This window comes from Rhineura floridana, chromosome 1 (assembly GCF_030035675.1).
Source record: "Rhineura floridana isolate rRhiFlo1 chromosome 1, rRhiFlo1.hap2, whole genome shotgun sequence".
NCBI classification, from domain to species: Eukaryota; Metazoa; Chordata; class Lepidosauria; order Squamata; family Rhineuridae; genus Rhineura; species Rhineura floridana.
Genome location: NC_084480.1, coordinates 177,183,345 through 177,196,078, shown reverse-complemented (window position 1 = coordinate 177,196,078; position 12,734 = coordinate 177,183,345). Strand labels below are relative to the sequence as shown.

Genomic DNA, 12,734 nt, shown 5'->3' with positions numbered 1-12,734 from the left:
ACAGTTGTGATGTTTTGAATGTCCATTTTACATATCCTTGATATTCAAACCCATCCTGAATTTAATATTATCCCTAAATTGCAATGAGGGTCCTCTCTGTAGACCCTTTCAATGAATATAATTTATCAGTACTTTAAAAATAAAATGAATGCCCCCAAGTGTTTCTCCCTCCCCTTTTGGGACATCTTTGTAATGTTTTGTTCTATAGCATTATAATTGCATCACTGATGATTCTACTATCCATTGTTATGCTGTGCTATCTAAAAGGCGCTGCAAGAAGTAGTCACTGTGTTTTAGTTTGAAAGTTATTATTATCAGCTAGAGTATAATTGGAAAAAATATTGGAAGAGTAACTTGCTTCTGTGCTCAACAAGTGGCTGAGGAAATGTGGCAGACTGCCTTGATGAATGTTAATAAGGTTTAGGCATCCATGAGACTGGAAAATATGCTCAACAGATGGTTTCCTGCAACTTGTTCTTTTATTCATTATTGGCAAGGGTTTAAATCTGAAGAATATTTGTGGCAAGAAGTGTTAGCTATGATTTCATATTATTTTGGATATATGTTGATTGAAAATGTATCATGGGAGTGGTTGATCACCCTTACTATTAACATTTGTGTTAAATGTTACTTGATTCATTCTGTTCATCTATTCTTGTTTTTCTTCTTTTTCCATGTCTTTTTTATTTAATAACATTTATTAAAAATTGAAGAAAATTCTGCCACAAAATCTCTTAGCATCTTTAATAACATGTTCTTCATAGCCCAGTGCAAGTATTATTGTATGTACTGTGAAAGGTCAAATAGCATAAATGTATATCAGTGAATAATATTTAGAGATATGAGTGTCTTGTCAAACAGCACTGGATCTCATTTATACAGGATGTGGGATGACCCATTAATGTGTGAATCTTAATATGCCAGTGATCAATACCCCAGGCAGGCGAACTGCTAGCATGTGAATGTTATGTGCGGGAAGTGGATTAAAATGTGACTAATTAGCCACGTGTAGCAAGCTTATATTGGTTAAAAGATGTGGTCTATATCTGATACAAATCAGGCCTTAGGTGCTCACAGCTAGGTAAAGGGGATTGTGTTTGTATGCCTCCTGAGAAACCATACAGAAGGGGATGCTGGAACTTATACCTGTTCTGAATTGGGAACAAATAGGACAGGGGTAAATTGAGAGTATGATTTTGTTCTAAATCTTCACTCTATACCTCAAGGAATGATGCTTCACCTATCTGCAATGATATTCAAAATGTCTAGTTTCCAAAAGGTTGTGTAACTGAAATTAGTTTAAATTTCCAGTGCAGGGGTAATCTCAATTTAGCCTCCAAATGTAAAGGAAAATCTCCATAAATGGGCAAAGCAAAATAGTTATTTTTTCCTGACAGAATGCCTGAAGTCACCAGTGCCCAATCAAATGGATGAATCACGTCATCAAAGTTGTAGCACTGCTGACAATCCAAAGACAGGACACAGCACTTGTGCAACAGCACTTATGTGGCACACAGGACAAAAAAAAGGGGGGGGGGAAGAAGTGCTCACAAACAGCAGGATCAGCAAAGCATAAGAATACCTTTGTTCTGAAAAATACATACAACCTAGCTATATAGATAAGAACATAAGAAGAGCCTGCTGGATCAGGCCAGTGGCCCATCTAGTCCAGCATCCTGTTCTCACAGTGGCCAACCAGGTGCCTGGGGGAAGCCCGCAAGCAGGACCCGAGTGCAAGAACACTCTCCCCTCCTGAGGCTTCCAGCAACTGGTTTTCAGAAGCATGTGTTGGGCTGTGACCCATGGGCATTACTGTCTCTAGTTGTTTTCCATAAAGCCTGCAAGTTTGGAGAAGTAACTGTTATCTCTTGGCCTGAGAGTGAGCAGACATTCAAGGCCAGCGGTTGTCATGGTAACGTGAGATAGCAACTGGGAAAGTTCTAACAGAGTCTGTAAGTTGTGTCTTCTGAATATTGCCTCTGAACTGTGAGGCTGGTCTTCTGTGTAGTGCCTCTGAACTGAGAGGTTCTCTTCTGTGTATACCTTTGAAGAGAGATGCACCAGAAGGGGGGTGACTGAAGAAACTCTACATGTATTTACTCTTAAGCCTCTGGCCATAATGTCTTAATAAAGACTCTTAACATGCTCTAATGCTCTGAAGAAGTTTCTTGCTCAACTTAACTCCAATGTAATGTATGCTGTTTCACGCAACAACGCACACAAGTCAACAGGGGTTATGGGCCCAGATCCACAGCGCATTACACGGGAGTAAGTTGCTGGTCTGAACGGCAGACGGAGTTCCAGAGGGCAGCTTGATTGATTGTACCAGACGGAGGTGAGCAACATGGCTGTAAACCTGTCTGGGGGAGGCTTGCCAATGGAACGATTGACGGAAAAGAATTATGGCAGCTGGAAGCCGAGGATGCGGGCTTTGCTGATAACAGAGGATTTATGGGACACAATAGATGGACCCACTCCGGCGGTACTGACTGCGGCCTGGACGCGTAGAGATCAGAAGGCGCAGGCTTTTATACTTCTGGCTCTATCTGACTCTCAACTGCTACACCTGAGAGATGTTACAAACGCCAAACAGATGTGGGACGTGTTGGAGGCTCTTCATGTGCAACAGACGGCGGGATCTAGATTGTGTTTGGCACGGAAGCTTTATCAAATGCGCTTCACGGGTGAGTGCAAAATGTGTGAGCATCTCATGGAATTCAGACGCCTGTTTGCTGAGCTGACGGACCGAGGCGTTGAACACTCTGAACTTCAGAAGACCTATCTGATCCTGGCTTCGCTCGATGGGACTTGGAATAATATGGTCATGGCTTTCGAAGCCATGCCTGACGGAGGTCTGAACGTTGCATTTATTGAGGAAAAGCTGACCCAGGAATGGCAGCGGAGACAAGAGGCGAAAAGTGCTGAGGAAAAGCAAAGAGCCAAGCTGAAAGAAGAAAGCAGCAGCAGACAGGAAAACAAGCAAGAGCATCAAAGGCTGAAGGCTTGTTATGCCTGTGGGGCTCGTGGGCATCTCCGAAAAGACTGTGCAGTCAAGCGAAACTCCAGGGACGGAGGCTTGAAGCAGGGAAGTGTGAACTTTGTTTGTAAACAGAAGTCTCAAGATTTAGCACCTGTTGACTGGATTCTTGACAGCGGTTCAAGCCATATATTAATTAAAGACAGAAGTTTGTTTTATGCTTCAGAAGAAGTTCAGGATTTTGTGCAACTTGCAGATGGATCACACAAACGGGTGGAAGCCCGAGGACTGGTGAGATTTAATAAACTTGGGATAATGTCAGAATGTTTGTTTGTTCCAGAATTGGCTCATAATATTTTATCAGTTCAAAAACTGATGGCTTCTGGGTATTGTGTAACATTTGATAGAGGGAAATGTTTTCTGCAGAGAAGAGGCAAAGTTGTCTGTCAGGGTTTTATGACACAAGGGCAGTTTAGAATGACCATGGGTGTGAAGTGTGCTGATGCCTTGAGTTTAATGGGGCGGAAAGAGAATGACGGTCAGAGCTGTAAGAAGACAGCTGTTAAAAGCACACAGCCACAGTATTCATGTAATGCAGTCAGGCTGATGCCTGAAAGAGTGCATCGCAGCCGAGTTTACAAGCCACAGGGTAAGAGACGTGGCAAACGTGCACCTAGAGCACAAGAGAATGCATATTTCAGAGCTTGGTGTCCAGAAACACAAGCGCAAACATTTAAACCAGATCTTGACATAAATCTGAAAGGCACGAAGACAAAGAGTCTGGTTTTGTCAGGAGCAAAGACAGGAGGTCTTGAATGTTTTGTGGATGCAGACCATGCAGGGGAACTGAGCAGTCGTAAGTCAACCTCTGGCATAGTTGTGATGTGGCACGGGTCATGCATTGACTGGAGCAGCAAGAAACAAAACATGGTGGCTGACATAATGACCAAGCCTTTGTGTGAGGAGAAATTTGGCAAACTGGTGACAAGGCTTGGAATGAGTCAAAGTTTGATTGAATAAAGTTCTAGCTAAATGTACAGAGATGTTCTGAAATGTACTGTAATGTACTGAGATGTAATATGGATCTGTATGATGCAATGTATTGAAATGTATTACCTTTGTATTGCTGAAATGGAAAAGTTATAGATGCAATGGAAAGTATTTGCAGTCTTAATGGAAAAAAAGGGGGGTATGTTGGGCTGTGACCCATGGGCATTACTGTCTCTAGTTGTTTTCCATAAAGCCTGCAAGTTTGGAGAAGTAACTGTTATCTCTTGGCCTGAGAGTGAGCAGACATTCAAGGCCAGCGGTTGTCATGGTAACGTGAGATAGCAACTGGGAAAGTTCTAACAGAGTCTGTAAGTTGTGTCTTCTGAATATTGCCTCTGAACTGTGAGGCTGGTCTTCTGTGTAGTGCCTCTGAACTGGAAGGTTCTCTTCTGTGTATACCTTTGAAGAGAGATGCACCAGAAGGGGGGTGACTGAAGAAACTCTACATGTATTTACTCTTAAGCCTCTGGCCATAATGTCTTAATAAAGACTCTTAACATGCTCTAATGCTCTGAAGAAGTTTCTTGCTCAACTTAACTCCAACATAATGTATGCTGTTTCACGCAACAACGCACACAAGTCAACAGCATGCTGCCTCTGACTAGCGTGGCACAGCACAGCCATCATGGCTAGTAGCCATTGATAGCCCTGTCCTCCATGAAATTGTCTAATCTTCTTTTAAAGCCATCCAAGCTGGTGGCCATTACTGCATCTTGTGGGAGCAAATCCCATAGTTTAACTATGCGCTGAGTAAAGAAGTACTTCCTTTTGTCTGTCCTGAATCTTCCAACATTCAGCTTCTTTGAATGTCCACGAGTTCTAGTATTATAAGAGAGGGAGAAGAACTTTTCTCTATCCACTTTCTCAATGCCATGCATAATTTTATACACTTCTATCATGTCTCCTCTGACCCGCCTTTTCTCTAAACTAAAAAGCCCCAAATGCTGCAATCTTTCCTCGTAAGGGAGTTGCTCCATCCCCTTGATCATTCTGGTTGCCCTCTTCTGAACCTTTTCCAACTCTATAATATCCTTTTGAGATGAGGCGACCAGAACTGTACACAGATCTAGTTCCTTGATTTCTCAATACTTGTGTGGCCCAGTTAGAGTTGGGTAAAGAACAAATTACTATATATCCTATGAGCCTGAAAGACTGATGGTTTGGCCCTAACTTAGAACTTTTCCTACTTACATCTGTAACTCTGAGAAGGGGAACCTGTGGCCCTCCAGATGTTGCTGGACTCCGACTCCCATCAGCCCCAACCAGCATGGCCAATGGTCAGGAATGATGGGAGTTGTAGTGCAACAACATATGGAGAGCCACAAGTTCCCTATTGCTGCTCTAACGGATACCACTGAAAAAGTGCAACAGGTCAAAATTTATCTGCCAGGCCTGTAAGCCCATGACTCACTGGGGCTTATTCCTGCTTATAATGTTGTGCTCAACCAGGGTTAGCCCACAAGTGGGAAATCTTTTTTCAGTCTGAGGGCCTCATTCCCTCATGGGAAATCTTAGAGAGGTGCATGCCAGTGGTGGGGGAGGCCAGAAACAAAAGTGGGTGGTGCAATGGATGCAGCTCTTACTTTTACAGAAGGCCACACACACACACACAGAGAGAGAGAGAGACAGAGAGAGAGAGAGAGAGAGAGAGAGAGAGATTTCCATCCTCTATCCAGGCAAGAAAGAACCGTGATCATAGTTCTAGGACACGTTCTAGCCAGGCAAAAACACTTGAGGAGGGTGTGGAGCAGGTGCTTTGAGGCATGTGGTCTGTGTGGGGGGTACGGCCTAGGGAGATTCGTGAGGACCAGACAGAGAGGCCTGGAGGGTCACATCCGGCCCCCAGGACTGACTTTCTCCACCCCTAATTTAGCATGATGTGCAAACAATGCCAAAGTTTAGCAAAGGTTTTCTTATTTTTATGGGTTGTTTTAATAGTACAATGTTAAATAAAAGCGAAGTACAATGGGGAAGGAGACCAGCCCCCTTTAGAGATGCATAATAGGCTTTATGGCTTGGCTGGCAGAGATAGGATATTGCAAAAGCAGCAACAGCTCATGCCTCTAGTGCAGCTAACCTGGATCCACTCAACTAAGGTACAAGACTCTAATCTGTACACTATTAGAACTCATAAGATGCATTACTGTTGCAGCCTGGTTGTCATTCTAGATATTATACAGCCACAACAATGTCTGTATACTATAGTTAGAATGGATTTTTCACATTCCGCAATGTTAAATTGAAAATACCCCCCATGCCATTCTGATGCTTCTCATAAACTCATTTCAAAACAAAACCTTACAAAACTTATAGTCCTGAACTCAGATTCGCTTGCTTAACAACCCTCTAAATTTTCATGATGATACACAAAAGAGAGAATTGAGAGTACAAAGTGTAAAAAGAGAGAAAAAACAAATGTCTTTTGGACTTTTTTTCTGTTAGAGTCCTCATAATTTGTTGAAATTAATTAAAAATCAGCCATGTTCACAGAGTACCTGTAATCCTATTACTGACCTTGCCCCATACTCTGACCTTCATCTTCTGCAGTTTAAAGGTTAAAAAAATGCTTGGCTGATTTTTAATTAAGAAATGTAGCACAAGCCAGTATGGTGTAGTGGTTAGAGTGTTGGACTACGACCTGGGAGACCAGGGTTCCAATCCCCACACAGTCATGAGCTCACTGGGTGACCTTGGGCCAGTCACTGCCTCTCAGCCTCAGAAGTCAATGGTAAACCACCTCTGAATACCGCTTACCATGAAAACCCTATAGTCGCCATACCTCAGAATCGACTTGAAGGCAGTCCATTTCCATTTCTGAGAAATTTAGCATTGCACTCAATGATAAGGCCGGGCATGCTCAGTAAGAACCAATTGTCAATGTTCTAAACGCCAGACTCACAGCTGCTGGGCTTGCCTAATCAGGGGGCCACACCCACACCAGACTTTTATTTCACTTAGACAGTTAAGGCTTCCCCCAAAGAATCCTGGGAAGTGTAGCTTGTGAAGGGTGCTGAGAGGAGACTCCTAGTCCGCTGACAGAGCTCCGGTGGCCAGAGTGGTTTAACAGTCAGCCTCTCTGATTGAAGGTCTGTGAGGGGAACAGGGCGTCTCCTAGCAACTCTCAGAACCCTTCACTAACTACACTTCCCAGGATTCTTTGGGGGAAGCCATGACTGTGTAAAGTGAAATAAAGGTCTGGTGTGGATATGGCCAGGGACAGCTTTGGTTTAAATTTGGGTGGGAGGCTACATGTGCCTGCTGTAGAATAAAAAAGTGGGGGAACAGCTGAAAAACAATGATAGTGTTCACCATGTTTTCCTTTTGGAAACCAAAGGGACTTCCCCTGTGTCCAGTGCCCACCCATCCAATCTCCTCCCCCTCTCCTTTCCTCCCTCCCCTCCCCTCCCCGCCCCTCCCCCAGGTCAGTTTCAGCTATCCTAAGCATGATTGCACAGGAGTAAATCCCATTGAAAAAGCATGCAAATGATCAAACCTGCCCTTGTCTCCTCCTCCCTCCTACCCCCTCCTTCTTACCCCTGCGCTTCCCAAATTGCCAACCCAAATTGTGTTTGCATTTTGACAAATTTGTAGGGCAGTCCAATATCTCAGAGAGGAGGTCAGGTCTCCTGCTCCCCTGGTGCATTCACTATAGCTGCCCAATTTCCCTGCTTTTTAAAGTTTGATAGAAATATCTGTTGGCTATAGGTACGTTCTTAAATTGCAAGGTTTTATGCCTATTAGTGAATTTAATTAATTTTGAAACAATTTTGCTATCAAAACCTTGCTCTACGGGGTTAAAGCCTTCAACTTGGTAAGTGCAAAGCAGTGAGAAAATTCATGGGTAGATATTGCCTCTCATTTAAAAAGATAATTTGCATGTCACAGACAGGGAAATTAACTCCCAGGTGACAGCTGTTTCGCTGAGTTCATTTCTGGCAATGGATTTTGTGCTGGAAAAAAATCTAATCCAGTTACAAATGGAGTAAAGTAGCAAATAAAATCACAATAAATGACAAAAAGTATGCATTTGAAAGTTAACACCACTACTAACAAATTACATTTGTTTATTAGAGAGATGCACATTAACTTTAGTGTATATTTTTCCTAAACTTGTTATCTACTCCAAGCCTGTGGGAATGGCACAACAGAAATTAAACTAAACAGGCCAATACAATATTCTTATATTTCCTGTCCAAGAAAACTATACAATTAGATAATCACAACTCTATTTGCAGAATACTAAAGGTGCTGTGATTTCTCTTTTGACTAGATATCTGTGGAAACTGGATATTTTGAAAAATTTGTTAGCACTATTGGCATTGACGATACCACTGAGCATACATATGAATTTCTAGAGGCTTATGTTGCTTGCTACAACCATCTCTGTTATCTCATCTATATAATCATCAAGGATGACGCTTCCATTTATGTATTCATTTCTGTAAGTTGATAAATGATATTTTAACATCTAGTGCTGATAGTGGTGTAAGTAAATATGAGCCATGGTTAGTATAGATAGTTATTCACAGTTAATATGCATGGTCAATATATACAATAGAAATGAATTTAACAATGTAATATTGATAAGTAATCCAATTAATGGTATAATGGATTAATTGTATGTTCACGTTGTATATTAAGCCCTTGTTTTTTCTGTATTAATTTTCTCTATCCAAATACAAAGTTCAGGGGGAAAATCACCTAAACAGTGGACATGGTGGTGCAGTGTTCAAGCTCTGATGTGAAGCAGCAGCAACAATATCCTCAGACACATGCTGTGTTGGTGCCTAAGACATTTTGCTGCTGGAAATTAAGCCAAATGGTGTGCCTTCTCTGTTAGAGCCAACACTTTAAAATGTTATTCTGCACCATTCAAACACCAATTCCTGCCTTCATCTATAAGTACAAACTTATAGGTTAAGCAGGTAGCAAGCAAACAAGCAAGCACACAGTACTTGCCTAAGTACTAGTTCCAAAGTAATGTGCATTTCAAAGCAGCATCAGCATCCTAGAAACTCCCAGCACCAGACACAGATGGGCTAGGATGTTAATAGTGCATGCTATATACTGTTGCTGGTGCTATATTAGTTAACCAGCACAGCAGAGAGTAACAGTGGTCTGAAATGTGAGTGTGCCAGCGTGTGCATGTGTTTACCTAAGAAAGCAGGCTTTTACTATGCATCAGGATCACTGAGACTTAGTAAAATAAGAAAAGCTACTTTATTTATAGAAATACATAGTAGAGAGAAAGGCGTACCTAGTTCTAACTAACTAACTAAGTTGGAGGCGCAATACCCAGGCGTGGGAATTGCCCTCATGGCTAGGAGAGAGAGAGAGAGCAGAGGCAAAAGGTGTCTCCTCTCTCCCAGACAGTCGGAGAAGAGAAGAGAGGGCGGAAGGAGGAGGGGCAGATAAGTTTCCCTTAAGACGTTATCAGTCTAGCGATGGAAGGAAGTCAGAGCATCACAGGTAAAGGCAATCAAGCCTATCCATCTGGAGGACCCTAACTCTATCTCCCTTCTGGAACATAAACAAAAGAACAAAACAGGAGTTGCTCTTGCCCCACTTCCAACATATACCACAAATCATCAAAGAAATTGACTAGATTCTTACTATGACTGGGGACACCTAGGTTCAAATCCCCACTCAGCCATGAAGCTCACTAAGAGCCATTGAATCAGTCACCAATTCTCAGCCTTACACACCTCCTAGGTTCATTGTGATGGTAAATTGGGGGGAAGGAGGAGAAGGGGACTGTATACATTGCATTCATCTTCATCAGTATCATCAGCTTCATCATCATTTACTTGTATGCTGCTTTTCCATGGTAAACCAGCTCGAAACAAAATGTTTTTTTTATAAAACATAATTCATTAAAATTAAAAGGCATAATAGTCATATAAACAGTGGCTTAAAGCAGTGGTTCCCAATTCTCCCCCCCCCCGACCACTTGAAAATTGCTGGGAGTCTTGGTGGACTACTTTACGATTTTTCTTTGCACAGTGTTAGATGCTGTATAATTTTAATTGTATTTTCACAGACACACCGTGGGCCACCTGAATGAAGCTCATGGACCAGAGTTTAGGAAGCCATGGGCTAAAGAAAACATTCATATTAATAAAGAGACAATAAAATCGTAATAAGGCTTATCGATAAAATTACAAGAGTATAATCCAGTTAACAGCAAAAATAATGTATCCCCACAACAAAATATTCAACCCAGTGACAACCCCTAAACAATACCCCACCCATATGGTCTCTATGCACCTTGAGCTAGAGCCAGTGAGGGCCCCAGCCTTCTAGACCAGGTGGAAATGGGCCAGACAGAGAGTAGGGACCAGGTCGTACAGGACTCACAGTAAGTGTGGCCTATCATGCACTTCCTCTAAACCGAAGACATGATCCTGTGATTCTGTGCCAAAGCTCCTTGAGCCATTTCATTGGATCCACATTGTAAATATTTATTAAAGGCCCCATTGCAAATCAGATACTTTGTTAAACAGCTGTGATATTAATTGTACACTTGTTCAGCTCCTATTGGTTCATGTAGAAACACAGCTCCTGTAAGGAAAGGTAGGATATAAATGTAAATAAATAAATAAATTGATAAGCAGACTGTACCAGTGGAACTGGGATTTTTTTCTGTACAAAGTTCTGCACAGACCTGGTGTTCAGCTAACCAGACAGGGCTTGGTATTATTGCTCCTGACTAGGACGAAGAGGTAGTGCTTTGCCAAAAAGCTGCCCCAATAATAACTGAATCGAGACGGAAGACTTTATGTACTAAAATTAGCTCATCTTACCTATAGAGATCTGTGACCAGTCCCTCCCTCCAGCGGGAACAAAGATTATTAAGAAGACGCTCATGCTGCCCAAATAAACAGATGTAGTTGGAGACAGGAATGGGCTCCTTTGAAAAGCAGGTAATGGTTTCTATCATACTATACTGGTTGACATGTATTCTGAAGTAATTCCCCTTTATTGCATCTCCTGTTGTGATTGCCATCCCCTATGAGAAATTAAGAAAACTGTTGTGACAGCAGAAAGGGGAAAAGAAAGTTAAGACAGCATATTGCTAAAGAAATATTAGCTAATACCGAGGTGTTTTATCATCAATACTATTTGATGTCTTGGAAGCCATTATTCTCTTTTGTGGATTATATACAAAAAATAGTTTAAGTCAATTGCTAAGTGTTCTTACTGAAGAAGGCTTACACGAGGACATCAGTGGCACTGGGGGACTTTGAGTAAGGGTGCCACCTTTTCATCGGCACACACAGCCTTTCAGCTAGTGAAGTTTTCATCATCGGTGCATCTCCATGCCAGAAAAATCTGTACTTCTTGTATTTCAGCCTTTCGTGCAGTTGATAATGTTGCAGAAAACTTGCTAGCCAAAAAAGGAAGCAAACCCAGCACTCAGTTCCTGTGCTCGGAGGATGAAGACAGTGTAAAAAATGACATCACATTCAAGGTGTCATTAGGGGTTAAAACACATCATCACGTGTGATATGTTGACTCAGTTATGATCTATGTGATGCTTACAATACTAGTACAAGTTTCCTAGCAAACTGAAAGGTGTAGTATCCTCAATATATCTGCAGTGCCAAATCACACAGCTTTTAATCACTCATGGATTTTCAAAACTTACATAATTAGGTTGTGATTCTTGCACATCCAAGCGGGAGGGAATTCCAGGCTTAAAAATATGCACATAATTATATTTTCCAGGTAGAACACCACCTGTCAGAAGCAGTAAGAAGTGTTATTTATTTAATTATTAGATTTATATCTCACCCTTCCTCCCAGTAGCTCTCTATGTAAGTGCTGCCTATGTATATGACAGCTTATTTGTTCATATTAAAATATGATAATAAAAGCTTTCCCCCTTCAAAACTTTTTGTTACTTTTAAATAATGCCATGGTAACTGATAGCAAGAACAGGTAGTTCCTTGTTGTCATTTCATAGATTTCATAGGTTCAGTTCAGTTATACAATTAAACAGAAACAGTACCAATGGCTTCAGCTAAATTTATCAAGTTCAAAAGAGAGAACATGGAAAGTGCTCTGCAACAATCACGAGTAGGAGAGCCAAAATAATGGGATGAGAAACAGCATTCAAACTTTTTCCAACTGAAGTGCTCCTGGCTGCCTTGTGAGAAAGATGATTTAGCGGTTTAAAACCTTAAGAGGTTTTATTATAATAAAGCAGTTTATAACTTTTGTTATATAAATAAAATAAAAATTATTTTCAGGACTACTTTAAGCATAATATTCTTCCTGCAGAGGAGAAGGAAATGGAGGGTATTCGCTCCTGTGCTCCATGATGTGTGAAAAGCATGCAAGAGTATATGGGCCCCTTTCCATATTATACATTTACATGTACAGATAGAAATGGAAAGTGTGACTGACAGGTTTTTGAAAACAGGCATATCTGACATTTGCCAGAGAGCTGTGGCTTCCTGTTGAGCATATAGTTGGTGGCAAAATCAAGTTTGCTGCTGCATATTATGGCAAATGGCCCTATTTTGGCTGTGATTTCATATCTTTGGAAGCTGAAATGTGAATTATGAAACAATACTATACAGTGGTGCTAACCTGCAAGATAATTAGAAATAAAGGACTTTTTAAAACACAGTACATTTTTTATAATCTTTTCCTAATTGTTTTCTTAATCCATTTCCCTAGACTCTGGTTAGATGAAGGTTGC

The 12,734-nt window shown here is 41.4% G+C and overlaps 1 protein-coding gene across 8 annotated transcripts in view; it reads right to left on the bottom strand.

Moving 5' to 3' along the window:
- Positions 1 to 12,734, bottom strand: part of CFAP61 (cilia and flagella associated protein 61) — a 194,728-nt gene that overhangs the window by 17,811 nt on the left and 164,183 nt on the right. For 7 of the 8 annotated variants that reach the window (XM_061587847.1, XM_061587810.1, XM_061587821.1 and 4 more), the window contains 2 exons: positions 11,676 to 11,767; positions 10,831 to 11,036 (listed from right to left, as the gene is read on the bottom strand). In XM_061587847.1, the coding sequence (XP_061443831.1) occupies positions 10,831 to 11,036; positions 11,676 to 11,767 (298 nt within the window). Of the gene's footprint in view, positions 1 to 10,384; positions 10,589 to 10,830; positions 11,037 to 11,675; positions 11,768 to 12,734 lie in introns of all 8 variants that reach the window. The other variant, XR_009758262.1, reaches the window with a different exon arrangement.